Here is a 27987-nt window from a genome sequence, read left to right on the forward strand (position 1 = left end):
ATCTTAAACTGAAAGCTATCTCCTAGTTCTTGCTGAAGGGCTAGGAATAATGAGGATCCTTCAAATGCAATATTCTCTAATCACTGTCTTTAGCTGCCAAAAACATTCCAATTCTTAACATCAATTTTTAAAAATTTGGTTTTGATTTTTTTTAATCCAAGTTTTAAGTATACATCTATTAAAGAGTCAAATAGTTCTAGAAGGCTGATTATAAAAAGAAGTCCCCAACCACCACCCCATTTCCCAGAAGCATCTATTTGCAACTGTTTTAGCTGATTCTTCAGCAGCTGTAGCTCTTAACCACTGAGCCACCAGGGCTCCCAGTTCAGACTAGTGACGGAGAACTTTGGAGCGCTCTGGCACCCACGCACTTCCCTTCGGACAGTGCAGCTGGTGTTTGAATTCCAACATTCGGCGCTACCTACTTCTTTATCACTTAATTGTTATCCCTAACACCATAAGGGCTAATTTTTAAAACCAAAGGTAAAAAAATAAAAAAATCGAACAGGTGTTGGCCACTTTTGAGCATTTTAATATGCATTTCTTTATATGTGAAAAAAAAATTTCTAAAAGCAGAAGAAAAAGCTACTCCAGTTTTGCCACTGAAACCCTGAAGAAATCAGAGCTGCTCTTGGCTCACATCCGTAGGGCTGAGTGAAGCATTCCTGTGAGGGCAGAAGTTCAAGGACAATTCTCCCTCTAGTCCTCCTTTCTTTTTCAAACAAAGTATTGTCTTAAAATATTGGAATGCTTCCCAACAGTCATATTCCTGTCAGAGACAGGGCTGGATTATTTTAAGAAAAAAATTTTTTCCATTTCTCCTAGTTATTATACTCAGAATAAAAGGGATAAATCACCTGACACAGTAAGCGTTCTGTGGTTAGCCTTGTTTTACTAAAACAGTCTAAGACCCTGGAAAATAATGTTCAGGCTAATCAACTTTGCATAGCATCAAGGATTAAGCAGAGGTTACCTCCATGTACAGTTATCTTGATTGAAATATCCATAGAGAAAGCAAGCCACTCCTACAACTGCTGCCAGGAGAAGCATCTGAGTGTAATAACCCAGCCAAGCAAAATAGATTCCAATCTTCTCTCCGTAATATTTCCTGAAGAAAGACAGAAATTATTTTTAGAGAAGACACAAATAATCACTCTGCAGCTTCATCCTAATATTAATTTCTGATTTTAAATAAAGGAGGCTTTAAGCTTAAACCTCTGACTCAATTCACACTTAAAACATACTCATTCTCATAGCAAACTATGAATTCTACTGATTAAACAAAAAGTAGATTACATATAGAAGTACTGACCATTGGTTAGCCTGTTGAAGCAAAGTAAATCAGTACAGGGCCAAGGGAGGGAAAAATGCTGAATATAGAGCAGACAGAGTTTCCCCATCATTCTTTGTGAAGACTAGCAAGATTTTACATGTTCCCCAAATGACTATTCTTAACATGCATGAAAGAAATGAACATACACAGCAGCTCACACTCACTTTTATTTATCTAGGGAACTTCCTTGGAGGGAAGATGTAATGTAAATCACAAATAATAGCAAGAAAATGACCGATAAAAATACTAGTTAGTAGTGGAACATCTTTCTAACCAAATTATTTATAGAAGTCATTGTTGAGAATGAGAGAAGGCAGGTGGCTAAGATTAAAGAAATCCACCTCCCTGTACTCCCTCTATTATTCCTAAGTTTTAAAAACTAATCAAAGGGTACTTTGGGACAAAAAAGGTGTGATTAGGAAAAGAGAGATTAGGCAATAAACAATGCCAGAATGGCTCCTGAAAGGCAGACCAAATATAATTAAACAGAAAGGAAGGGTTTAGGGATGGGGAGTAAACAATGAAGGGCTTGTGTCATGGATTGAACTGTGTCCCCAGAAAAGATCTGTCAACCTAGCTGGGTCATGATTTCCCGTATTATGTGACTGTCTACCATTTTATCATCTGATGTGATTTCCCTATGTGTTGTGAATGCTGTCACTATGACGTGTTGCGATGGATTAGTGGCAGTTATATTGAAGAGGTCTACAAGATTAGTAGTGTCTTAGGCCAGTCTCTTTTGAGATAGAAAAGAGAGAGACATGGGGACCTCATACCACCAAGAAAGCAGTGCTGGAAGCAGAGCCCATCCTTTGGACCTGAGGTTCCTGCTCTGAGATGCTCCCAGAACAAGGGAAGATTGATAACAAGGACCTTCCTCCAGAGCTGACAGAGAAAGCCTTCCTCCGGAGCTGACGCCCTGAATTTGGACTTGTAACCTACTAGACTGTGAGAGAATAAACTTCTCTTTGTTAAAACCATCCACTTGCGGTATTTCTGCTAGAGCAGCACTAGATGACTAAAACAGCTTTTTAGGTGACTGCTGTTGTTGCTGGTACTTTCTAGACCAACTCACTTCTGCCTCAGTCTTGCTCTATAAGACCACCGGGAGATTCAGTTAGTTCTGAGGCCTGTATGGAGTTTCCAGGTGGCACAAACTGTTAAGTGCTCAGGCTACTAACCAAAAAAGCAGTGGTTCAAATCCAGTCGAGAAACCTCAGAAGAAAGGCCTGGCGATCTACTTCTGGAAAAATCACAACCATTGAAAGCCCCATGGAGCACAGTTTTACCCTGACAAATATGGGGTCATCATGACTTGGAACAGACTTGACGGCAACTGTTTTTTTTTTTTTGTTGGGGGGGGCGGTGCGGGGAGGCCTATATGAGACCTCGAGGAGCTCTGGTGGTTAAAGCACTCGGCTGCTAACTGAAAGGTCAGCGGTTCGAACCCACCAGCCTTGGAAACCCTATGGGGCAGTTCTACTCTGTCCTTACAGGGTTGCTATGAGTTGGAATCGACTTGATGGCAATGGGTTTGGTTTTGGTATATGAGACTTCAGGACATGTCCAGCATGGACTCAACTTAAACCAAAAACACAAAACACACTGCCGTTGAGTTGATTCTGACTCATAGCAAGGTTACAGTGATTTGCTATTCAAGGCTGAATCTTTACAGAAGCAGACTGTCACATCCTTCTCCCATGGAGCAGCTGGTGGGTTTGAACCACTGACCTTTTGGTTAGCAGCTGAGCGCTTAACCACTGCACCACTAGGGCTTCTTGGACTTGGCCCAGTGGGGACTTCACTCTGAGGACAACTCAGAGTCCTCAGACGCTTCAGACAGGAACAAGTCTGGGCTAGACCAGAGCTTGCAGGGCAACGCCAGCCCCAGAGGTCCATCAGCCTGGGTGTAGGCCACATTGACGGGGAAGGGCTGGGACAAGTGTGGCATCAGGAGATAGGAAACAAAGCGTGTTCGTTTTCACATGATTGTGGCTTTGCTGTCTGGGTCATGGATGGCAGGCAAACAGTGGGCTCACAACAGTGCCTCAGAGAGAAAAGCCTGGGCAGTGGGTTTGAGATGTCTTGGCCTCTTTGTTGTTATACTTTCTGTAATACGATCTTACCAACTATCCATCCTTGAACTGTCACATTTAAAATTGTAAAGTGTCTTAGACATCTCCCGGCCCAACTTCCAGGATAGTAAAAAGATCCTGCCACATTTAGAGAGCTGGTCAGATAGTCTCTACTTGAATATTTACAGTGACAGAGAGTTCATTACTTCCTAAGGCAGCCCCATTATATGGTAGGTGACAAGGTCAGAAAGATATTTTGAATCTTAAACTGAAAGCTATCACCTAGTTCTTGCTGAAGGGCTAGGAATAATGAGGATCCTTCAAATGCAATATTCTCTAATCACTGTCTTTAGCTGCCAAAAACATTCTAATTCTTAACATCAATTTTTAAAAATTTGGTTCTGATCTTTTTAATCAAAGTTTTTAGTATACATCTATTAAAGAGTCAAATAGTTCTAGCAGGCTGATTATAAAAAGGAGAAGTCCTCAACCACCTCCCCATTTCCTAGAAGCACCTACTTTCAACTATTTTAGCTGATCCTTTGATTATTCACCTCTGTCTTTCTAAATAAGATGCTTGCAGTGCTGCTTACTGAATTTTCAGTTTTAGGTATCATTTATTGACTTTCTACTCTGGAAGATAAGCATTAAGCTCTCCTTCAACCCCTGGCCTCACCTACACACGCATACCTCCATTCCTCTATCCTCTCAGCATAATTACCTTATAATTTTGGTGAGATCAATATGCCTGCTCTACATTATTTTGATTCTGTAAACACTATTCACAGCTGAACTGAGTCATCTGCTATGATTACTCTGCATTTCCTGACCAATATTTTGTTTACCCTGCAGCTAATAACTGTCTTGTTTATTCGTTGCTTCGTTTTCGTGGGTACTTAACGCTTATTGAAACACAGAATCTCCCACAGTTGTGTAATTCTCTCAGCATGTTTAAACCCATGAGGTGTTCTACCAGTTTGGTCTCCTTCAACAAATCCTTTCAGATCCCCCCCAATCTGGATCAACAACTCTCTAGCCCTGCTGCAGAGCTATCATCCTGGGATCCCCCTGGCCTTCACTCTTGTATTGGACTCTCTGTTTCCTAAATCTCATGTCTTCCTCTCTTGGCAGAGCACCTCCTCCATTACCTCACACACTTACATTGTGAAAATTCCATTCTCACACTCATTAACAGTTTGGCCATGTACAGAATTCTAGCTGAAAAGACACTTTTCCTCAAACTTTCAAGTTACTTCTCTATTTTCTTTTAGCTTACAGTGTTGTTGAGAAGTTTGACATCATTCTGAGTCTCAATCCTTTGCATGAAGTCTGTTTTTCCTCTCTGGAGGCTCACAGGATTTTCTCTTTGTCTCCAGCGTTCTGAGATTTCATGCTGTAGTGACTTGATGGATCTTTTTTCATCCTCTATGCTGGGCGTTCAGTAAACTCCTTCCATCTGGAAACTCATGTTGTTCAGTTCTGAGAAATCCTCTTGAAGTATTTCTCTGATTTCCTCTCTACATTTCCTCTGTTCTTGTTTCTGGCACTCCTATTAAATAATGTTCATTGGACCCCCTGGAATGATCTTCTAATTTTTCTTATCTTTTCCCTCTTTTATTTTCTATCAGTTATCTTTTTGCTCTAGGTTCTCAACAATTTCTTCAGTTTTATTTTCCAACATTTCTATTAGATATTTCTGTTCTATCACAATTCTGATTTCCAAGAGCTGCTTCTCAGTCTCAGAATGGTCATTTTCTTACACAGAATCCTGTCCTTGTCTTATGGATACAATATCTTCCTTTATGACTCGGTGGGTAATAATGAGAGGTTTTGGGGGAAAGTTTCCTTTTTTCCTGTGCAGTGTCTGTTTCCTCCGAGTTGCTCTTTTCTGTTTGGCTTGCTTTTTGGAAAGAGCTCATTTTCTCTGCTGGCACTCCCTAGCAACCACAGATAGAGGCTTAACAGGGGTCACAAATGGGAAGCAATGAAGGGAAGAAACATGTGGACCAGCAACCAGTTTGCATTCCCTGAACAGGAAACAATTAGCAAAATACACTTAAAATAGTGGGTGATTACTTTCTTTACCAAAAATCATAAAGAATTATTAAAAATCCATCAAACCTATTACTGTGCCATCAGATATTATAGGTTTATCATAAAAGGGCATCAATTAAAGGAAAATTTAACGTGAACATTAACCTCAAATACTTACAGAGGCATAAACATTCTATTTGAAAATCTTTTCTACAGGGTTCTCAAAGAGTTAATGTAAGTGTCTCTTTATGAAAGTAATCCAACTAATAAACGAAGAAGGGATTTACAATATCATTTGGCAAATCCCTAATGAAATAATGAACCCAAGCAATGATCATTAATGGCTGCTATCACCACAACAGACGGAGAACCAAATATAGTGAAACCTGTGAGAGCTGGAACTCGACGGGACTACCTTGTTTCTCCAGGTCTTCTCACAAGTTTTCTGCCTTTGATAGGGTGCAGTCTCATCATTTTTCTATCACTCGTTTTAGTGGAAAATATTTGAATTTTCCTTCTCTTACAGGTTTCTGCCTTACACAGGTTCTGGCTTATGCAGGTTTTACTGTATTTTACTATATGCCTCCTGACAGAAGTACAGCACTTCACTGATGGAGCAGGAGAAAGGTGGAGTGCAGAACTCAAATTCTAGTAAAAAGACCAGACTTAATGGTCTGACTGAGACTAAAGGAACCCTGGAAAGCATGGCTCCCGGACTCTCTGTTAACCCAGAACTAAAACAACTCCCGAGGCCAACTCTTCAGACAAAGATTGGACTGGACTATGGGACATAAAATGATACTTGTGAAGAGTGTGCTTCTTAGCTCAAGTAGATACGTGACAGGAAACAGGCAGCTTCTGTCCAGAGGTGACATGGGAAGGCAGAGAGGGTTAGGAGATGGTTGGATGGACACGGGATATCAAGGGTAGAAAGGAGGAGTGTGCTGTCACAGTATAGGGAGAGCAATTAGGGCCACATAACAGTGTATGTATAAATTTTTATATGAGAGACTAACTTGAATTGTAAACTTCCACTTAAACTACAACAATAAACAAATAAAGAAGTACATCACTTCACATATTAAGTATTCTTGTCACAAAATCAAATCTGAATCAGATCAAGTCCCTAGATGGGGATCAAATTACTTATTTAAAGGGAATACACAGGACAGATGAATATATTCAACAACACAGTAAAGAATGAAATCAGCAAAATAGAGAATGAGAAAACTCTTAAACAACTGCAAGGAAAACGAAAAAGAGACGGGGAACTTATTAAGAGAAATTTGAGAGACACATTAGTTGCAACATCTGGACCTTGTTTAGATCTTTATTTTCACCAAAAAATCTACTAAACAATGTTTTTGGAGACAATCAGGGAAATCTGAACACTGATTATCTGATATTAAACAATTATTATTATTTTTAAGAGGGTATTCTGATTATGTTTAAAGAAAATCTTGTCATTTAGGAATACACACTAATGAGATGATATAATCTGCTATTTGGGGTTTGCTTCAAAATGATCCAGTGAAGGGGAAGGGAAGTAGGTGGAGATAAAAATGAAACAAGACTGACTATGAGTTGATAATTTTTGGAGCTGAACAATAGATCCGTGCAGGTTCACTGTACTATTCTACTTTTGTATATGTTTGAAATTTCCCATAATAAAATGTAAAACAAAGCAAAAGTATTAAAGTGTTTAAAAACTCTCACTATTAGGGTCAAGAGGTTTTACTAAGTAAGTGGGCACTTGCATGGGGTACTGGGACAGACTTGATGATAACTTGATTTTCCAATTCTTCTCACCCTCCAATTCCAATCCAAGAAAAGTCCTATCACATCTCCTTCTAAAAAGCATCCCAAATCATTTGCTCCCACAATCTCTCACCTGCACCACTCAAATAACCTCCTACCTGGTCTCCCTGCTTCCTGTACAACCCTGCAATTCCATTCTCCACATTACCTTTGTAAAATGTGAATGAGATAAAATTGTTAATGTACTAAAATATTACAATTGCTTCTTGTTATAGATTGAATTGTGCCCCCACAAAGAAACACAGAAGTCCTAACCAGTGTACCTGTGAATATGACCCAGTTTGGAAATAGGCGTTTTCTTTTATTATGTTAATGAGGTCATTACCAAAATAGGTGGGTCTTAAGCCTAATCAATTCTGAGCGGGACCTTATAAAAAGAGCAGAATAGACAGAGAGACACACAGAAGGGGAAGACGGGTGCCATATTAGAACATGCCTACAAGCAAAGGAACTCCAAGACACCCGCAGACACCAGAAACTAGAAGAGAGGCCCACAGAAGGAATCAACAGGGCCAAGACCTTGATTTGGACTTCTAGCTTCCAGAACCGTGAGAAAATAGATTTCTGTTATTTAAAGTCACCCACTTGTAGTATTTTTTGTTACAGCAGCATTAGGTAACTAAGACACTTCTCCTTGCACTTAAGATAAAAAATAAACTCCTTACCAGGCTCCTGCTACCTCTCTAACTTCTTGTCTTACAATTCTTTCTCATTAGTACTGGCCTTGGATAGTTCCTCAGACTTGCCAAATGTATTTGTGCCTTGCGGCCATTGCATAAGCTGCCCTATTCCTGGAATGACTTCTCCCAAATCCTCAAAACTATTCAGGAGCCCTGGTGGTACAGTGGTTAAGAGCTTGGCTGCTAACCAAAAGGTCAGCAGTTTGAATCCATCAGTAGCTTCTTAAAAATCCTATAGGGCAGTTCTATTCTGTCCTATGGGGTCACTGTGAATCGGAATCAACTCGATGGCAATGGGTTTTTTGTTTTTGTTTTTGTTTTTTTTGTTTTCACTATTCAGGTCTCAGCTCTTCTGTCACCTCCTTAATGGTAAAGTTCTTGACTTACCCTCCTCCCCCATCCCATCACTCTGTTGTTTTCTTCATTTTGATCAGAAGCGATCATTTGTTTGCATGCTTATTTTTATATTTGTTTTGTTTGTTTTTGGTCTCATATTCTCTCTAGTGCTCAGTACCAGCCTTGTTCAAACAACATAAGCTCCTGGAGAGTGACTGACATCAGTGCTTTGAGGAGACAAACTCTGAGCTAGTCATATCTTATTAGACAGACAAGGAAAACAGTGAAAATTTATGTACAGTTGATTCTCATTATTTCTGGTAGTCATGTTCTATGAAGTGGCTGTGAACACTGAACTAGTGGATGCTGAACCATCACTCCTAGAAGTGCTGGGTTAGGTTCCTGCGAGCCTCTGATCACAACATTTTCATCAACTGATCAATATATAAGCTTGCTTTATATGTGTTTCTGTTTAAAGACACCTTACTTAGTATATGTTGTTGATTCATTAACACTGAAATCATGGCCAGAAGCACTATAACTCGTGCCTGAATGAAACTTGTCCACACATTTTTTCCGTAAAGCACATCACAGCCTTTTTGCACTTCGGAACACTAGAGAGTACATCTGCACTATGCTTGGAGGCCATTTTAAACAGAGAAATCACAAACAAAAAAGCACAGAAATGGGAAAAGCGTAGCACTAAGTAGACTTCAAAAACGACACGTTTATAGTACGAGAAAAGCAACAAGAAGGGAGGGCATCGCCTGCTCAACCTCAGCTGGGAACATGTCCGTCAGGTGACTCAGATCTTTCGCCCCTCAGCGCATGTGCATGTCTACAATGACCACAAAAGTGTGAGTTTTTTTTTTTTTTAAGTTGTTGTGCTTTAAGTGAAAGTTTACAATTCAAGTTAGTCTCTCATACAAAAATTTATACATACATTGTTATGTGACCCTTGTTGCTCTCCCTATACTGTGACAGCACACTCCTCCTTTCCACCCTGGATTTCCCGTGTCCATTCAACCAGCTCCTGATCCTCTCTGCCTTCTCATCTGGCCTCTGGACAGGAGCTGCCCATTTAGTCTCATGTGTCTACTTGAGCTAAGAAGCACTCTCTTCACAAGTATCATTTTATGGTGCGAGGAGTACTGATTACTGATTTGGGGGTTATTAGAGTAGGCAAATCTGCAAATGTAGAATTCATGAATAATTTATTACATACATACATAATCTACGTATACATAATCTACATTTATTCCGTATCTTGTCACTACAAAGTTGAGTTTCTATTTAAAACTATTAAACATGACAAGTGCTTTCCTACAATCTTAATAGATTAATTATAATAGTTCTAAGGTCTGTCAACATGTAACCTTTATATGAGAATAAATTCTTTCCAGGAAGTTACACTTGTTAAAATGTTTGCAGTAGAAAACTATATGCTCAAAGATATAAACTATGTATAACAGGAAGTTTATTTTACCCAATAACTCATTGATAATTAAGATATTACTGTTTTAGTGCTAACCAACTCTACTATAAAAGGAATATAAAAAATCTCTTAAAATTAGGAATATAACCAAAGGTTATATCCTTCTTATAAAACTGTATTATACAAATAAAAATAACAAGACTAACAGATTAACTTTAAAATACAAAGTGCCAGCATCCAGGCAGGGACTCAACGGATTCTCTTTCTCTGTTTTTTCTTGATCTTTCAGAAGCTTCCTGGAAAGGCTTGGAGACCACATTTCCTGAAGTGGTACCATGTTCTTGGGGACAGCCTCTTAGGGCCACATTCTGAGCCACTATTTCTGAGAAATAAGGGCTCTGAAGCTTCCCTACATCTGGAGGACAGGCAGGGAGGTGCTTACAGCTCAGTACTGCCTGCCCAAAGCTGTGGAGTCTCTGGACCTTTTGGGCACTCGACTCTATAGGCTGACACTGAGGGGTCAGAATCTCCAGTAGCTCACCAAGCATGAACATGTGAGGATGCTTTCTCCAGCTTGCCACTGGAGTGCTCTCTACAACAACTCACCTGATAAGGTCCAAGGGCTGCTTTTTGTACAAGCTTCGAGGATGAGCCCATTCCCTGTACAAAAGGTATCGTTCATTAGGGCAGCTGGGATCCTCTGACTGGTGGTTGAATTGGCACTGAAAAGCAGAAAGAAACAGGTAAGCATCAAAATAATCATGTTTTCACAAATCTGTTTATTAAACCTGTGTTTTATTTGGTACTCTTTGGTACTAATACTTCATAGTCATTTGTGAATAAGGGGCCCTCACTGGGTAAAAATACCAACTGATTTAGTGATTCTGAATGAGAGGTACTACTACGCCCGTTGAGGCCACTTGCAAATGTAGGGTGAGGAGTGGTTGGCTGTTACAATCCTGGGGAGCACTGCAGGGATCTGGTGGGTGCCTAAGGGATGCTTAATCCCCTGCAACAAGTAGGACAGTCCTAAACAATGAAACACTGGAATGCCTAAGCAACAAAATCATCATGATGGAGGAATACCTGAGAGTCCAGTCCCTTTCTTGGACACCTGGGGGAACCAGGGCTTTGGCTGGTTAGTGGCAGGGTCATTTCTAAACCCACGCCTCCCTGTCGCCCAATTCAGCAGTTATTTTGTGACAACATATAGAAAATAAACAGAGAAGCTCAACATCATGTTATACATTTAGCTTATTCAAGAAACAAACAATTGAAACCTCCTGCCTCTGCTTAAATTCAGTCACTCTTTTCCCCTGTCGATTAATTTTGCCTTCTTCCTGTACTACAACCAGCTTACCACCCAGCCAAGCCTTAGAATAAGGAGCCCTGGTGGTACCACGGTTAAGCACTTGGCTGCTAACCAAAAGTTTGGTGGTTCAAACCCACCAGCTGCTCTGTGGGAGAAAGACCTAGTGATCTGCTCCCATAAAGATTACAGCCTAGGAATCCTATGGGGGCAGTTTTACTCTGTCACATGGGGTCGTTATGAGTCTAAAATTGACACAATGGCACCAAACAACAACAACAATCCTTAGAATGGGCCCTGAGCTCCACCCATCTCCCTCCAAATACTACACAGGCTCATTCCCTAGCCCAGATAGGGGACCACTGGAATTACAAGAGAGCTTTAGTGGAAAAGGCTTGTGCATAGGCAGAACCAACTAAATACTACAGAACAATGGCATCTCAGATTAATATTCATGACAACTATATACAAGTGTCCCCAAAGTTTATGTCATGCTGTAATTAGTAATTTTGCTGGAGCACAAATTTAAAACACATAGACTGTCAGGCTGGATGCTACACTGGGTCTTACAGCCAGCAAGCTGAGCATCTGCTTCCCTACCCAGCTTCCTGGTTCTCTACTTATCCATGTGTATCAAGAAGCTGTTTCCTGAAGGAGCTTGCTGAGCTACTTTAACCAGAATTATTCTGCTTCTGTCCTAATTTTATATTATCTTACATAGTACATTTAAATATTGTCTTCATCCACAAACACATGTACTATGCAGTAGTAATTATCAATCTCAGTTTTTGTTTCTTTGGTCTTATAGGTTCTGGTAAAATTGATAGTGAATGTAACAAAGTAAGAATACAATATAATAGAGCATTTAATTTATTTCTGTGATAGAATTTCTTCAAATTGCTTTGGATATAATGTTCCTGCATTTCTGGAATCATTAAGGGTCTGAGGTGGTCACATTTTTAAAATTTCATTTCATGGGAGATGTTATCAGCTGGAGAAGTACTCTTGAATTTGAGAACTTATTAAAATCTCAGAATGTAGCCCTTAAAAAATGTCAAGAATTTGCTGTCTGTCCATTGTGACAAGAATGCTGACAGGTGTCTTTAAAAAAAACCCTGAGATATTCCACATTAGTTTGAAAACTGTATTTCAGGAGGAAAAAGTCTATGTTAAGAAAATGATAAATGAGAAGGTCTAACATGTATTTTGCATACAAAGAACTAATACTTTTTTAGTTGATAATAACATGTCAGTAATTATGAAATCAGCTAATACTCTGCGCTGTTGTTGCTGCGGTTGAGTTGGCTCCGACTCATGGTAACCTTATGTGTGAAAGAACGAAATATTGCCCAGTCCTGTGCCGTCTTTAGGATCACTGGTATGATTGAGTCTATCGATGCGGCCATTATATCAATCCATCTCATTGAGGGTTTCCTGCACTTTCATTGGCCCTCTACTTAACACTTACATAGTACTTATTACATGCGAGGAATGGTTCTAACTCTTTACATGGATTAATTTATCCTCATAACAACTCTATGAGTTAAGTACCATTATTATACCCATTTTATTGATGAGAAAACTGAGGAACAGAGACACTAAATACTTTTGCAAGGTCATCTAGCTAGACACTGGAGGAGCAGGCACTCCAGTGCCAGAATCCATGCTCTTAAATACTACCTATACTGCTTCATGCATTAGGTGTGCGAGAGATGCTATTCATTCATTCATTCACTCACATAAACTGAGCACCTTCTCTATGTCTGGGATTCAGCAGTGGACAAAATAATATGGTTCCTGACCTACAGGAGCTTGTAATCGTGCAGTATTATCATCTTTATTTTAGCAGGAAGGAAACTTAAGGTCAAGGAGGTTAGCTCTTCACTACTGTCAATACCAGAATATACACTTGGCATTTTACTTCCTTTTTGCCATCTGACTTACATCATGGAGAGGGAAAGCTGCCTTGTAGATGCCAGAGCTTACAAGCTTCTTAATCCCAAACTTGCTAATGTTGCCTGTTACTTGATACTTGACCCGACAGAGGATGAAGTAAACCTAAAAAGATTCCAAAATACAGGATGTGGTTTATACAGTGTAACTATAACCATTCACGGTTTACTATTTTAACAGTAACCTGTAGGCATATTTATTTTTTAATTTTTGGCAGCTTTTAAAAACAAAAATAAACCGACCAAACAAAACTACTAATTATTCAACAGAGGTTCCAAATCATCCCAAGACAGCAACTAATTTGGGTTTAGACTTACAATGCGGCTTCTGGTGGCTGGATTGAAGAAGGCATCTCTATCATGAATATAAAAATCATTCATCCGGTCCTTCTCAAATGGGGCAGTGAAAAACTCTTGTTCCGGCTTGATGAGAGTTTCATCCACTTGGAGGAATTTGGTAAACCAGTTGAAACTATCGAAGGCTGACAACCGGGTTTTCAGATCATTGGGTTTCAGAGGCAATTTGATGTGCATTATCTCAGCATACGTACATAACACCTCCCAAGGTGCATGTACTTTCACAAATACAAGTTTATCATCCAAAACCTATATTGGAAGAACAGAAACAGACCAGAAAACCAAGCCAACTATTTTCACTTCAGTTTAAAACACATAGATTTTTCTTACGTTGCTGACAGATAAAAAAGGAAAAATATACACACACAAGTAAAAGTGAAAACATAATAAAAATAGATTTGCAAACCATCATAAATTTTTATCTTACAGATAATTTCATGGTTTGAGTTACTGAATTTCATGGTTTCAGTTACTGAAAAAGAAATTCAAATCCTTATCACAGTTCTTTTATAAAATTACTAATATTTTAATTGAAGAAAACCAAACTTGTTAATTGCTCTGCACTACATCCAAATTAGTGACTAAAAATAAAAACACTAGAATATTCCATGCACTGCTGTTTATTGTAATAAAATTTTTTTTAATTTCATAAACCTAGAAAAGGACTACTTAATTTATTATATGTCTTCAATAGCATGTTATGTGGTCACAGAAAGGATATCAAAGAATGACATTTATTGATAGAAAAATATATTTATCACGCAGTCAAGTAAAAAAACAAATCATAAAACTGAAATAATAATTCCACTTTTTGAAAGGGAAAAATATGTACATTTGAGGAAAAAAAGTTTAAAAGGCGTATAGGTTATTTCTAGAGAATTAAGATACAGATGGATTTTTATTTTCACTATTCTTACATTTTCTGATTTTTTAACGTAACTGTATTACTTGTATAATACAAAGATAAAAGTTAAAAAGGTTCGTAAGAGAAGAAAGTATAATCATTTAGACACACATTTATTATTACATTCTTTGGCTATTAAGAAAGATCTACTGGCTTCAATCAGAAGTAAATATACAATCTATAATGCAGATTTTCTACATTCCTCTCGCAGTGTCAGGACTAAGGTGTAGCCAGGTTGCATGTTTTAAATGCCATCCAGCATTCCAAGTGGCATGTAGGTTCCAAAGCACAATGGTCAGCCAAGGGTTCAAAGGGGCCAGTACTCACGGATCTAGTTGCTTCTAGCTGCAGGCCATCACAGATGAGATTAGATTCATATGCTTGTCTTTTTCTCTGTCAAAAGAAATTGAAATATATGTTAGGCCTCTAGTCTTACCAAAGGCAGAACAGACCAGAGCTTTCTTTGTCTAGGAAAAAATAATAAAACCAAACCAGTTTGGATCTGACAAGGAGACGCATCTGTTCAAAATGGAACAGGAGCAATGACGCTGCTTTCGCTATTGGTGCCTCTTGGGAATTTGGTTTCTCGGATGGAATACTGTGGAATATACTTGGATTCCTTTAGCACTCTGGAAGGACCTTGGTTGTCCCAATGGGTTTTCAGCCATTTTAGGTGCACAAAAGTCTCTGCCTTGGCACAATCCCAGGGAATTTTTGGCTCATAAGATGTTTTGCACACAAATGGAGCTTTTTGAGTCCCATTCACTGATGCCACTTTCCAGAGTTAATCAAAGCTTAAAACTAACAATCCATATTTAAAATTTTTATTTCCATTCTAGACTTTCAAGTAGTACAACTACTGGATGCATATATTTCATCTCTGCATGCTCTGACCAAATTCAATGAAACAACACAGATAATTTTGGCAAAATTCAATCAAATTTTTCTCCCTCAAAGACTGACACGTTCATGGAAATATACATATCTAAATCTACAGTAACTGGGCATGTACATTGGCATATTATACAGCCATTTAAAAATATGTAGACTATACTAAAAAAACCCAGTTGCCATCAAGTCCACTCTGACTCATGGCGACCCTACGTGCGTCAGAGAGAATTATGCTCCGTAAGGTTTTCAATGACTGATGTTTTGGAAGTAGATCACCCGGCCTTTCTTCTGAGACATCTCTGGGTGGACTTTAACCTTCAGCCTTTTGGTTAGCAGCTGAGTGTGTTAACCATTTGCACCACCCAGGGTCTCCAGAATATACTTATTGATATTAAATTCTTTCTGGCTAGGCTTTTGTCAAGCTGTGCCCTAACTTGTAAGGGAAGCATATTTAGGTAAATACCTGTTTGACCTTTTAAAAGAGGCCTTTTGATGATGAAAGAAAATGGGTGGACATAGGGGTTAATTAAAAACACGAGCTCTGAAACCAGACTGCCTGGGTTCACATTCAGGTTCCATTATCAATCAACTCTATGACCCTTGGCAAGGAACTTAAACTCTCTGAGCTGCATTTTCCTCATCTGTGGAATTGAGAAAATCTCATTACTTACCTTTTTAGGTTCTCATGAGGATTCTATGAGTTAAACTACATGCACTACATAGACTAGGATTCTCATTTCTAGTAATTACAGAAGGTAAAATGGACGAACCCACCACTAACGACAACTGAAAAAGCTGAATGGAAAAAAAAATTCTTCTAACCTTCAGAAAACATCAAAGAGTTAACAAGAAAGAGTGGAATGACTGAGTCCAGGCCTGGGTAATGCACAGAACCTAGCAGTCAGACGGCTTTCCCCAGGGAACATCGGCCAACATGAAGAGGCAGGGGAAGGGCCGTGCTGCTTGTGCTACAGCCAGGACATGGAAAGCACCTAATAAATGTCAAGTAAATGGTGCTGTATGAAGAAGGCCAAGATCAAAAGGTGTAAAAATACACCTAGTACTTTTCTTTTTTAATTGTGGCAAATATATATTTAACAAATATTTGCCATTTCAACATTCTTCACATGTACAACTCAGTGACATTAATTATGTTCATCATGTTCAACTATCACCATTATCTGTTTCCAATTTTTCCATCACCTGTAACAGACGCTCAATGTCCCTTAAGCAATGACTCCCTCCTTTCGCCCATCCCTGGTCATCACTTACACCTGGTATCTGACTGGTTAAATTTGAGTTCTCGTTTTTATTTTTTATGTTTTGTGGAAGTATCAGAAACAAAACATTGCTTTATTTCTATTTATTTAATAAATGGCTATCTAGTACTTACAGCATGCCAGAAGCTGTTCTAAGAGCTTGACAAATATAACACATTTAATTGCTTGCTACAAATTAAGCATACAATAGAGTAACTTAGAGAAAAACCAGTAAGTGTTACAACTTTCTTAAAAATGAATAAGCAACTTGCCTAGAAATGCCGGAGCCAGATGAGAGCAAGGACAGCTTAAAGTGCAGCCTTTCCACTCTGCTCCCAGTGACTGTCCACCCCCCCTCCATCCCCACCATTTCTAACCTGTTGCCATCCGGTCGACACTGACTCATGGTGACCCCACGTGTGTCAGGGCAGAACTGTGTGCCATAAGGTTTTCAGTGGCTGATTGTTTGGAAGATTACCAGGCCTTGCTTCTGAGGCACCTCTGAGTGTACTCAAACCTCAAACCTTTCAGTTAACAGCCGAGAGCTTAACCATTTGTGCCACCCAGGGACTCCCTGCCATCTCTGTGATACTAGTTAAGTTTTTCCACCCTTTGTACCCCTGGCCTGCCAAGTTCCCAGTGTCAACTCAGGAAGGACCTAGTTACTCTGCTTCTTGTCTAAGCAGTATTTCTCCACTCTAGATCCTAATCCTCATCTTTTGATTCTTGCCTGGTAGCCCAGTCCTTGATTGCTTCTTTCTTGACTATTAAGAAAAAGTATTTTTGATCCTGCAAACAGTGTTCAAGATAGTGTTTGGCACAGAGCACACGCCCAGTACTTGTTTGTTGAAAGAATAAACTCAACAAGCACTTATTAACTCATTCTACAAACATTTCCTGAAAGCCCACTATTTTCCGAGCATCTTGCAAAATGCTTAAGATTCAAAGAAAAAAATTAAATAGTCTGCTATGGAAAACAAACAAACCAACCCGTTGCTGTCAAGTTGATTCTGACTCACAGCAACTCTACAGGATGGCGTACAACTGCCCCATGGGGTTTCCAAGGCTGTAAATCTTCACGGAATCAGACTGCTACATCTTTCTCCCGGGGAGTGGCTGGTGGGTTCCAACCACCAACCTTTCGGTTCACAGCCGAGTGCTTCACCACTGTGGCACCACGGCTCCTTGCCATAAAGAAACTATGGAGAAATTCAGCATCCAGCGACCTAGCACTTTCTTCTAATACAGAAGGGGTGGAACATTTATTCATGTGTTTCACTGACACTTGTAATGGACATCTGCCATTCATTACAGCTGCCCAACATCTGAACTCCTACAAGAGCCCATTTCCACTACAGCAGATAAAAATGTAGACACTCCCCTCCCTAGTCTCCCGTAAAGCTCGGCACATAAGCCAGGTCTTGTCAATCAAACCACTCACTCTGGACTCTGAATTGGAAACTAGCCATGTGCAGAAGCCAGGCCAAGCAGAATCCATTCTGGGGTGGCTGAGAGAGCTATGCCAGTTCCAGAGATAGCAGAGGCAGAGGTTACGGCAGGAGCTTTTGGTGACCACTGCTGGTCAGTGGTGCCAGTAGTATCTCTGTATCCAGGGCAGCAACCATACCGTGCTCTCTCCAGACTGGTTCTGCAGTGGGATTTGGGGCGCTGCTTGTGGCCTATCTTTAGGCCTGTCTGTTCAACCCTTCAGGAGAATCTGTGAGCTTCCTAACATCCTTTTGATAAACTCCTTTCTGCTTAAATTAGAGCTCATTCCTATTACTTGCAAGCAAGAATCCTGACTGGTAGAGAGTAGCCACGAACAGGAAAAATTTGTTAGCCTAAACCTAAAGTCACTGCAGCTGTGGAGGGAGTGGGATTTCTCAGTAGATTGAATACTTTGACTTCCTCCCCATCGGGGAGATGACTCACACTGAGGATGCACCAGAGGGAAGGGACCCAGGTTGCCTCACTAGCGAGCAGGTCATAAGCAGGATCCATGACTGTTCCTTCTGTATTCTCTCAAGTTAGGAATAAATTTCACACCTAAGATGCAAAGGCTCAGGCCCAAGATTTTCACTTCTATAGATAAATGTCCTTCTTAGTTAGAAAAAGTAGGGAGAGCACTCAAAAGAGGAGCTTTTCCTGCGGTTTGTGGGTATTTTAAGGCTTGAGTGCTAGTAGGAAAAAATAACAAAACTATGTTAATTGGCTTTAGTACAAATTCATGGCTCCCATCCCTATTAGAGTCCCATCACAGTCAGACCCACCATCATGCACAGCCATCTCCTTCCTGGCCCCTAACTACCAGGAAGCTGTTCCAAACTTCCAAGGTGATCCTCAAGCTGGATACCCAACTCCCAGACCAGCATTCTCCATAGAGAAAATGGTTGCCACTCACTGTGAACTCCTGCAGGTTGCTTTCTTTCTACCTATCAATAGCTGGGCTATTTGGTGTCACAATATTTCACCCTTTTCATACCTCTTTTCATGTTTGTTTCAGCAATACCTTCTCTTTGTCTCTTCAATGCTCTTATTCCTCAGCCAACAAACACCTCAGATGTTTCTCATCCTTAAGAAAATGAAATTCTTCCATGATTCTGCCTTCTCCTCTGTTACCGCCACGCCTGTCTTTTAAACTTGATATCTTTAGCACTTAAAACATAGTAAGCACATGATCAACACCTGATGAACAAATAAAATGAGTAGATGGTAGATCAATGGCTGCCTTTTTCGTGCGAACAGACTGAAGGAGTGTAAATTACTGCAGCGTAGCAACTGGGCATCCCTTTGCTGAGCTCCAAAAATGTTCCATAAGCTTTTACTTATAGGTATTACAGGAAATGACAGAGAAGGAGAAATGTAGTTTTATTCTGCAGTGTGTTAGTACCAGATAGTTCAGGGGCATCCAGAGCATGAAGTGACTCCCAGACACTTCAGAGTCTGAATTATAGATGACAAAAAGGGTAAGGTCCAGGGAGTTCAGAATGAACCAGCCCCACAGGAAGGCAGTTCTGTCATCAAACATAACCAAACACAAACTACTCCTCTCTTCATTGAATCAACTGTATCAACCATGATTGTAACATGCTGAATTGTACAAGTTAGACATGGTTCCTTCTTTATGGGATTTCTAAATTGAGGCTACAACTCCTCATCACCTTCATGGGACCCAAGGATTTCTGTTCTATCGAATAGCCCCTTTACCTCTTACAGTATTGGTTTTCCTCTTACTCCTGAGCATAGTAGTTAGATTCAGAGAGTCAAAATTCAAATCCCATTTCTGCCATTTACTACCTCTGGGACACTGAGCAAATTACTTAAACTCTATAAGCATTAGTGGCTTCATCTCAAAATTGGGATAATAGTCTCAGGGGACATCTAGGTCAACTGACATAGCATAGTTCATAAAGAGAATGTTCTAAATTCCACTTTGGTGAACAGTGTCTGGGCTCTTAAAAGCTTGCAAGTGACCATCTAATATACATCTATTGGTCCCATCCTGTCTGGAGCAAAGGAGAATGATGAAAACCAAAGACACAAGGAAAATATTAGCCCAAAGGACTAAAGGACCACATGAACCACAGCCTCCACCATCCTGAGCCCAGAAGAACTAGATGGTGCTCGGCTATCACCACTGACCGCTCTGACAGGGATCACAACAGAGTCCTGGACAAAGCGGGAGAAAAATGAAGAACAAAATTCAAATTCATGAAAAAATACCAGACTTACTGGTCTGACAGAAACTGGCGGAACCCCGAGACTATGGCCCCGAAACACTCTGCTAACCCAGAACTGAAACCACTCCCGAAGCTCACTTTTCAGACAAAGATTAGACACGAGGCCTATAAAACAAACAATAACATATGTGGGGAACATGCTTCTTACTTCAATCAAATATATGAGACCAAATGACCAACTCCTGCCCAAAAGCAAGATGAGAAAGCAGGAAAGGCCAGGAACCAGACGAATGGACACAGGGAACCCAGGGTGAAAAGGGGAGCATGCTATCACGTTGCTGGGATTGCAACCAATGTCACAAAATAATGTCTATAAATTTTTGAAGGAGAAATTAACTTGAGCTGTAAACTTTCACCTAAAGTACAATGAAATTAAAAAGAAAAAAAACTGGGAAAAGAAGTGGTTACATCTGGAATTGTTTTAAGGACTAAATGTGATCACGAGTATAAACTGCTCAGATGATGCTTGGCATATAATAAGCTCTGTAGAAATGTTAGCCATTATCAATTATCTTCTTTCTGTGCCTTCAACCGTGCTCAACTTGCCTTATTGTTTAAAAAAAAAAAAAAATCCTATCTACCCTTCAGGTCTTAGAGACTCCCCTCTCCTTTTTAACACTGACCATCTAAACATAATAGACAACCCCAACCCACTCTACCTGCATAACCGTGCATCCAATGACCCCTTAATCCCTCTAATGGGACACCACTAACACTATTTTATTGGAACTCTATAAAATGCACATTAAGGTTGAGCCACTCAGCCCTCTCCCTTATTATTGACTCTTTTATCCTGGCACTGAACCATCCTGATCCTCGGACTATTTCCTTTGATATCTAACGGACATATATCCTTTTCATTCTCTGAAGGATCTGAACACATCTTTATATATCCTCTCTTTGGCCCCATTTCTGTGCATAATAAGGGAGCCCACTGGTGAGAGTGCACAGCCCAAGTGAACAACGTAGATGCAGGAAACATTAGAAATATTTCTCTTCCATCCCATTTTAATGGCTTAATAATACAGTTCATGTATCACAGAGATTAACTGTAATTTACTTAACCAATCTCAAATGGTTGGATATTTAGGTTGTTTCTAATTTTTCACTATTATGAAAATCCTTGTAGAACAATCCTTGTGCCTTCATCATTGCATCCTCAGGGTAAAGTCCTAGAAGCAGAATTGTTAAATCAGAGAGTTTATGCAATTTTAAGTTCTTTAATATGTATTGCCATACTGCCCTCCAAAAAGGTTGTACTAATTTATCCTATTTTAGTTCTTAATCTAGTTCTTTACAAAGAACTCCTGAGATATCTGATCTCTCTCAAGATAATTGGTAGACCTTGAAGTTGGTTTATAATGTCCTCTATTTTACCACTAACTATAAATTTTTAAACAGATGAATCAAGGATAGGACATTTTTATTTGCTTAAACATGTTAATATATCACCTTGGTGTTACTTTAATAAGACAGTTCTTGTTATTTTCCTTTGGTGTGGCAATTCACAAAGAACCAGTGGAATATTTTAAAAATTGATCACACCAGTTTTCTTGGTTTGTCAGGTAGCTAAAGTAAATTAGCATATGTGCTAGATTTGTCAAATAGGCACACATCAGGAAAAGACTGCTTACTTAAGAAAAGATTGCTTAAGTGTGTAATATAAAATCATCTTCTTTACTTCTCTGTAGATTTTACACTTGGATAAGTAACAGTGTTCTTGACATTTAAAAAATTATAGTAGAGCTGTGCTCCATGTTAAAAAATGAAAGATAATTAATACTGCATATTACCCAACACAGCCATCGCTCAATAAATATTTGCTGAATAAATGAATATCTGAGGCCACACAATTTTTATCTAAAAATTATCTATGCGACTTGGTTGGAAAACCTTACATATAAGAATCTAAACTATGTTCTATAGTCTATGATCTGTAGTTGGCAGCACAAAATGATTAAACTAGACTCAATGGCTCTGAAAAAAGTTCAGTCATATATTAAAATGTGCTGCAAAGTTCTACGTATCTAGAAAAGCGAATTCATCTGCGCTACAACCTGGATCTATCTTTTTAAATTATTTCTAGTAAAGACAAAGTGATTATAATTATTGAGGAACTATGTATATCACAAAAACTTGTATATGGTATTTGGAGAATAATATTGGGGGTTCAAAGTGAAAAAGAAGAAGAGCACCTATCACACTCCAGAAAGTAGAATTTTATACATACCTCTTCTGAGAGGTTAATAAAGCTGTCAGGGAAATAAAGAATAAAGCAATCAAAATCACAAAGGACAGACTGGCATAATTAAGGAAGCTTTCTGTCCCTAAGCACCTTAGATTACACATATCATTTGGCTTAATAAAGTCATTGTTGCGAAGGACTGGCTTGTGAAATATACAGTAGTAATACTGATTGCAAATATCAACATCTACCATTTTCTCCATGTCATCCAGCTTTTTCAGCGTAAAAAGCAGGGGTCGTAATGTTTAAGAAGAACTAAAATTACTGAATATACTGTGATGATAATAAAGCTCAAATCAACTGGGATTTATGAAATATGTGCATTGATTGATTTCAAATAGTCTTGCAGCTTTGTTAGGCAAAGAACTGATGGTTCTGTCATTGTATTTTCAACTTGCTGGTCTTGATAAGCCTACTAAAATGCACGAGAAATAAGTCAAAGGTACTTAACTTCTGCAAAAAATTACTGTCTAATTACTCTAAGTGCTATTTATTAGTTCTATATCATGTGCTCAAGAAGGTTTGATGAGCAGAATAAATCATTTAATCGGAACTTAATCTAAATTCACTTCCTGGTGAATTAAACGATAAAAAACATTTAACTTTGATGGACCCATCAGACTAGGAATTAACTCAAGTGGGTAATGTGTGTTCACTGAAGGACAGATAGAACAGATGAGCATTTTATCCACAGACACATCCAAACTCCCCGAGGACTGAATTGCTGGGTGGAGGGCTGTGGGGACCATGGTCTTGGGGAACATCTAGCTCAACTGGCATAACACAGATTATAAAGAAAATGTTCTACATTCTACCTTGGTGAGTAGCGTCTAGGGTCTTAAAAGCTTGTGAGCAGCCATCTAAGATACTCCACTGGGAGCAAGGGTGAATGAAGAAAACAAGATACAAGGGAAAGATTAGTCCGAAGGACTAATGGACCACAACTACCATGGCCTCCGCCAGACTGCGTCTAGTACAACTAGATGGTGCCTGGCTACCACCACTGACTGCTCTGACTGGGATCACAACAGGGGGCCCTGGACAGAGCTGGAGAAAAATGCAGAACAAAATTCTAACTCACAAAAAAGACCAGACTTACTGGCCTGAGAGAGACTGGAGAAACCCCCAGAGTATAGTCCCCGGACACCCTTTTAGCTCAGCAATGAAATCAACTCCCGAGGTTCACCGTTCAGCCAAAGATTAGAGAGCTGCATAAAACAAAACGAGACTAATGGGGCACAAGAGTCCAGGGACAAGGACTAGAAGGCAGGAGGGGACAGGAAAGCTGGTAATAGGGAACCCAAGGTTGAGAAGGGACAGAGTTGACACGTTGTGGGGTTGTTAACCATTGTCATAAAACAATATGTGTACTTTTTAATGAGAAACTGTTCTGTAAACCTTCAACTAAAGTACAATAAATAAATTAAAAAAGATGAGCATTTTAAATAAGTGTACAGTGGAAATGAATATTTACCTGAAGTCCACTTCCAACTTTTTCTTTTTTAAATTAACATTTTTGGTCTAATTAAAAAAGAAAGAAGTATTTGTTGCAGGTAGCTTAGGAAACTGAAATTTTCAGAAAAGGAAAAAAAAATCCATAATCCACTGCTAAAATAACCACTGTAAAAATTTAAGTGCAGTATCTTCCAAATTTACCTGCTTATAAAAAGAACTTGTAGAGCTTGTTTAAAATGTAGATTCTTGGGCCCCTCCTCTGGCAATTCTAACTCAGTAGGTATGGGATGGGGCCTCGACAATCTATTTTTAACAAGCAACTCAGATGATTCTTATCATCCAACAAGCTTAAGAAATACTGTTTTTAGGACACACCTTTCCTGGGCACACATGTACAGGCATGCAAGTACACGAGCACGCACGTACATGTACACACGTGTCCACATGCACACACAGTTGTTCTTTTATGATTATCTTTCCCCTTCAAGCCTGTCCTATGTGAGAATTCAGCAGAGTTGACTGCTCTCAATCCTCAAGATGACCCTTTAAAAAAGTGAGACATGGTTGACTGCCGGGACCAGGGTAAACGACAGCATCCTCATTCAAACCTAATGCCAGATCTCAGAAGAACCAATCAGGAAAAGGGTTTTTTTCTCTACGTCTTTGTGATTATGTTGTTCAGGGCCTCAGTGAGACGAAATAGAAGAATTAGGTTTTATTTTTCAGGATTTCACCATCCTCCTGTTGGTCTGTTTTTAAGGTTTGGGCCAAGGACATTTCCCATTTTGGAAATAAGAAGCAAGATTTGGACTGATTGTTCTTATGCTGAATATTCAAAAATAAAACCAAATATGCTTATACCAGCAACACAATTCATAGCTGTAATTTGAAACTGCTGACTCTAATTTAATTTACTCCTTTTAACCTACAATCTTAGTGTAAGCAAGTAGGATGTAAAGGAAGGAAGAAGATAAAAATAAAGAAGAGCTCCCTGCCTCAGTCTAAAATATTAAGGAATTAAAGTTTGGCCTGATTTCACTCCCTAAAGCAAAAGACAGAAGACGTACAAAAGTTATCTGGGAAGGTAAAACTTCTCAACACTGGTTACAATGCTCTCATATTAACTCACCCTAATATGAGTCTCAATTTTCCAATTTATAGACTATCTGTAGCAAATACGTCATTCCCAGGAATCTTTTTATACTGTTGTGATTCCCCATAACACTCTTTTATCAGTCTGTTATTTCTTCAATTTGGAGAAAGTAAACAATTTTAAGTCTCTTCCATCATGGCTTCCCCTACATAAGGGCTCATGGGATAAATTTCCCCCCAGAGAATCCTTGTACCAGAACACTGTATTTCTTTTGAACAATAAGTTTTGTTTTTATTTTGTTGAAATCTGGGGTGATGTGGATAAAATCCCTATTTTCTTTGGCTACTAGGAAGCTCAAAGGCAAACGTGCAGCTGACTTCTAACTTCTGAACAAGATTTTATTATTTATAGCAAACACTTTATTAGCCTGACACATCATTTTATTTTTCTGACTTTTATATTTTTCACCTTGATTTCCTCATCTAATTAGTTTTATCCTATATATATTTCTGTAAATGATCTTAAATAGTTTTCAATGAATTATAAATAAATAAACTATTTTAATGTAGGAATAACATAAATATAATTAGGAAACTAATAACTATAAAAATTATACATTACATGTTAAAGCCAATAATGACTGACATTTGGATTATCCATACTGTTAGTTACATCTTATTAGCCATAAATAACCATATACTTAATGCACATAAAATTAATGAGGAATCAAGCCATGTTATCATCTCAGTAGATACAAAAAAAAGCATTTGCTACAATTTAAAACCCAGTTATTATAAAAACTCTGAGTAATCTAGGAATAGAAGGGGACTTCTTTAACTTTTAAAAAGATTTCTATCAAAAACTTACAGCAACTGTGATATTTAATTACAGACAGATTCCCATTAAAATCAGGAACAAGGCAATGATGACTACTAGTGTCACTGCCTTTATTCAAGAGGCCTTAGCCACTGTACTTAGACAAGGAAAAAAAAAGGAAGGAAAAGGAAGAACAAAACTGTTATCATTTGTAGACAATAAGATCTTCTGTTGAGAAACTCAAAAGACGCACTGGAAACCTCAGAACTAAAAAAAAACTTGTGAAGGTTACTAGATATAAAGATCAATCAACTCTTTCACATACAATAATCAGTCACAAACTACAATTTAAAATGCTCTGACAACCATGCCCCCCCCCAAAAAAAAATCCATTGCAGTCAAGTTGTTTCAGATTCAGAGTGACTGCAGGACAGAGTAGAACTGCCCCAGAGGGCTCCCAAGTCTGTAATCTTTACAGAAGCAGACTGCTACATCTTCTTCCCGAGGAGTGGCTGGTGGGTTCGAACTGCTGATCTTTTTGGTTAGTAGCCAAGTGCTTAACCACTGTGCCACCAGGGCCCCTTCTTCTGACAACAACAAAAAAATTAAAATAACTAAGAATAGTTAATAAAAATGTACAAGATCTTCATGGACATTATTACAAAACTATACTAAAGAATGTTAAGACCTAAATGAATGGAGTGATGTACTGCGTTCATCATACTAGAACTTTCTGAAGAACTTTTAAAAATTTCCAAACACATTCAGTTTCTAAGCAAACAAGTCTGGCCTTATGATCACCTGAGACAATGGATAACAGGGTTAAAAAAAATCACAGGATCTGTAAATGATCAGTCAGTTGTCTCACAATATTTGGAAGTTTGGACATAATTTAGTTTGGTCACTAATTTTAAAAAAGTTCTTTTCTGTGGTCTCCACTGGCCAGATTCTCCTGTTACATACTTTCTCAGGGTCAGATATAAAATACAAATTTAAACCTCTATACATAAACTTTCCATCAACTTCTAGGAAACAAATTTTCTAGCAACATGTAGGAATAAATTCTGATAATAAAAAATAAATACGTAAAACATATTCAGGACTGCCTAACACTGTTTTTGTGTTATCCAGATCTCTCCACCCCCCTTTATCATCATCTGAATTATACCATTACTTGGTCATGAACATGTCTGTCTGAAGTGTCAGACAAGTGTCAGACAAAACAAAATTCAAAATAGATCAGTTTTGCCACTTGTTAGCAGTTTTGGCCAGAGGAAACAGGAAGAAGGAAGCATTTACTAACGAAAATGAGCTGGAGGAGACGGAGGATTACATGGGAATTTGCTTTATTTAAGACATCTTTGCTCTTCACAATATGGATCAAACATATTTAGATATATTTAATTATGTACTGTGCCAGACAACGTTGGCTGCAAATCAAACAGCCATTCTCTCCTTGAAGCCTGACTTTTTTTAGGTATTGGGTGATCATGAGACTCGAGAAAAAGGCCAATCTTGACTGCTCTATACTAATGATGGTTAATTCCATTCATCTTGCCAGTAGTTGGTTTAGGAGTAGGAGTAGACTGGTGATACAATACAATGGAATATTATTCAGCAATAAAAAATAACAAAACATTGATACATGCTACAACATGGATGGACCTCAAAAACATTTTATGTTAAGTCAAAGAAGCCAGATGCAATGACTATATATTGTATGATTCCATTTATATGAACTTTCCAGAAAAGACAAATGTATACAGAAAGCAGATCAGTGGTTGGCTGGGGGTAGGAGCAACGACTGACTGCAGATAAACTGAAGGGACTTTTGAGGGCAGTGAAATTTCTGACAGTTGTACAAATCTATAAATGTACCAAAAATCACTAAATTGTACATTTATGATGGGTGAATTTTATGGTATGTAAATTATACCTCAATAAAGCTGTTTAAAAAAAAAAATCTAGACAATGATTTGGGAAGTCTGGTAGGGCCCTCTAGGAAAGCTTTCTTCCCCCCTTAAAAAAGGGCTGTGGATGCCTGGTTCTGTAACAGCCACCTAAAGGCCATGTGGAGCCAGTTTAAGAGGAGCCAACATATTGAAGGCAGAAGGATGGAATGAACTTTGATTCCTGACAACCTCATGAAGCCAATAAATTATCTAACCTGGAAATAACCCTATATCCAGAATACTTCTTTTTTGTTGTTGTTGTTTATGGTGGTAAAATATACACAACATGAAACCTGCCATTTT

At 38.8% G+C, this 27987-nt stretch overlaps 1 protein-coding gene across 5 annotated transcripts in view; it reads right to left on the bottom strand.

Annotated features, from left to right (window-relative positions):
- ANO6 (anoctamin 6) overlaps nucleotides 1–27987 on the bottom strand; it is a 227349-nt gene that overhangs the window by 60166 nt on the left and 139196 nt on the right. For 4 of the 5 annotated variants that reach the window (XR_002825336.1, XM_023738840.1, XM_023738841.1 and 1 more), the window contains 5 exons: nucleotides 14561–14626; nucleotides 13291–13578; nucleotides 12965–13078; nucleotides 10318–10433; nucleotides 974–1108 (listed from right to left, as the gene is read on the bottom strand). Coding sequence is in view for 4 of the 5 variants with exons in the window: in XM_023738840.1 (XP_023594608.1) it covers nucleotides 974–1108; nucleotides 10318–10433; nucleotides 12965–13078; nucleotides 13291–13578; nucleotides 14561–14626 (719 nt within the window). In the remaining variant the exon portion in view is untranslated. Of the gene's footprint in view, nucleotides 1–973; nucleotides 1109–10317; nucleotides 10434–12964; nucleotides 13079–13290; nucleotides 13579–14560; nucleotides 14627–18865; nucleotides 18956–27987 lie in introns of all 5 variants that reach the window. The other variant, XM_023738843.1, reaches the window with a different exon arrangement.

Source organism: Trichechus manatus, unplaced genomic scaffold, assembly GCF_000243295.1.
Source record: "Trichechus manatus latirostris isolate Lorelei unplaced genomic scaffold, TriManLat1.0 scaffold00123, whole genome shotgun sequence".
In the NCBI taxonomy this organism is placed as follows: Eukaryota; Metazoa; Chordata; class Mammalia; order Sirenia; family Trichechidae; genus Trichechus; species Trichechus manatus.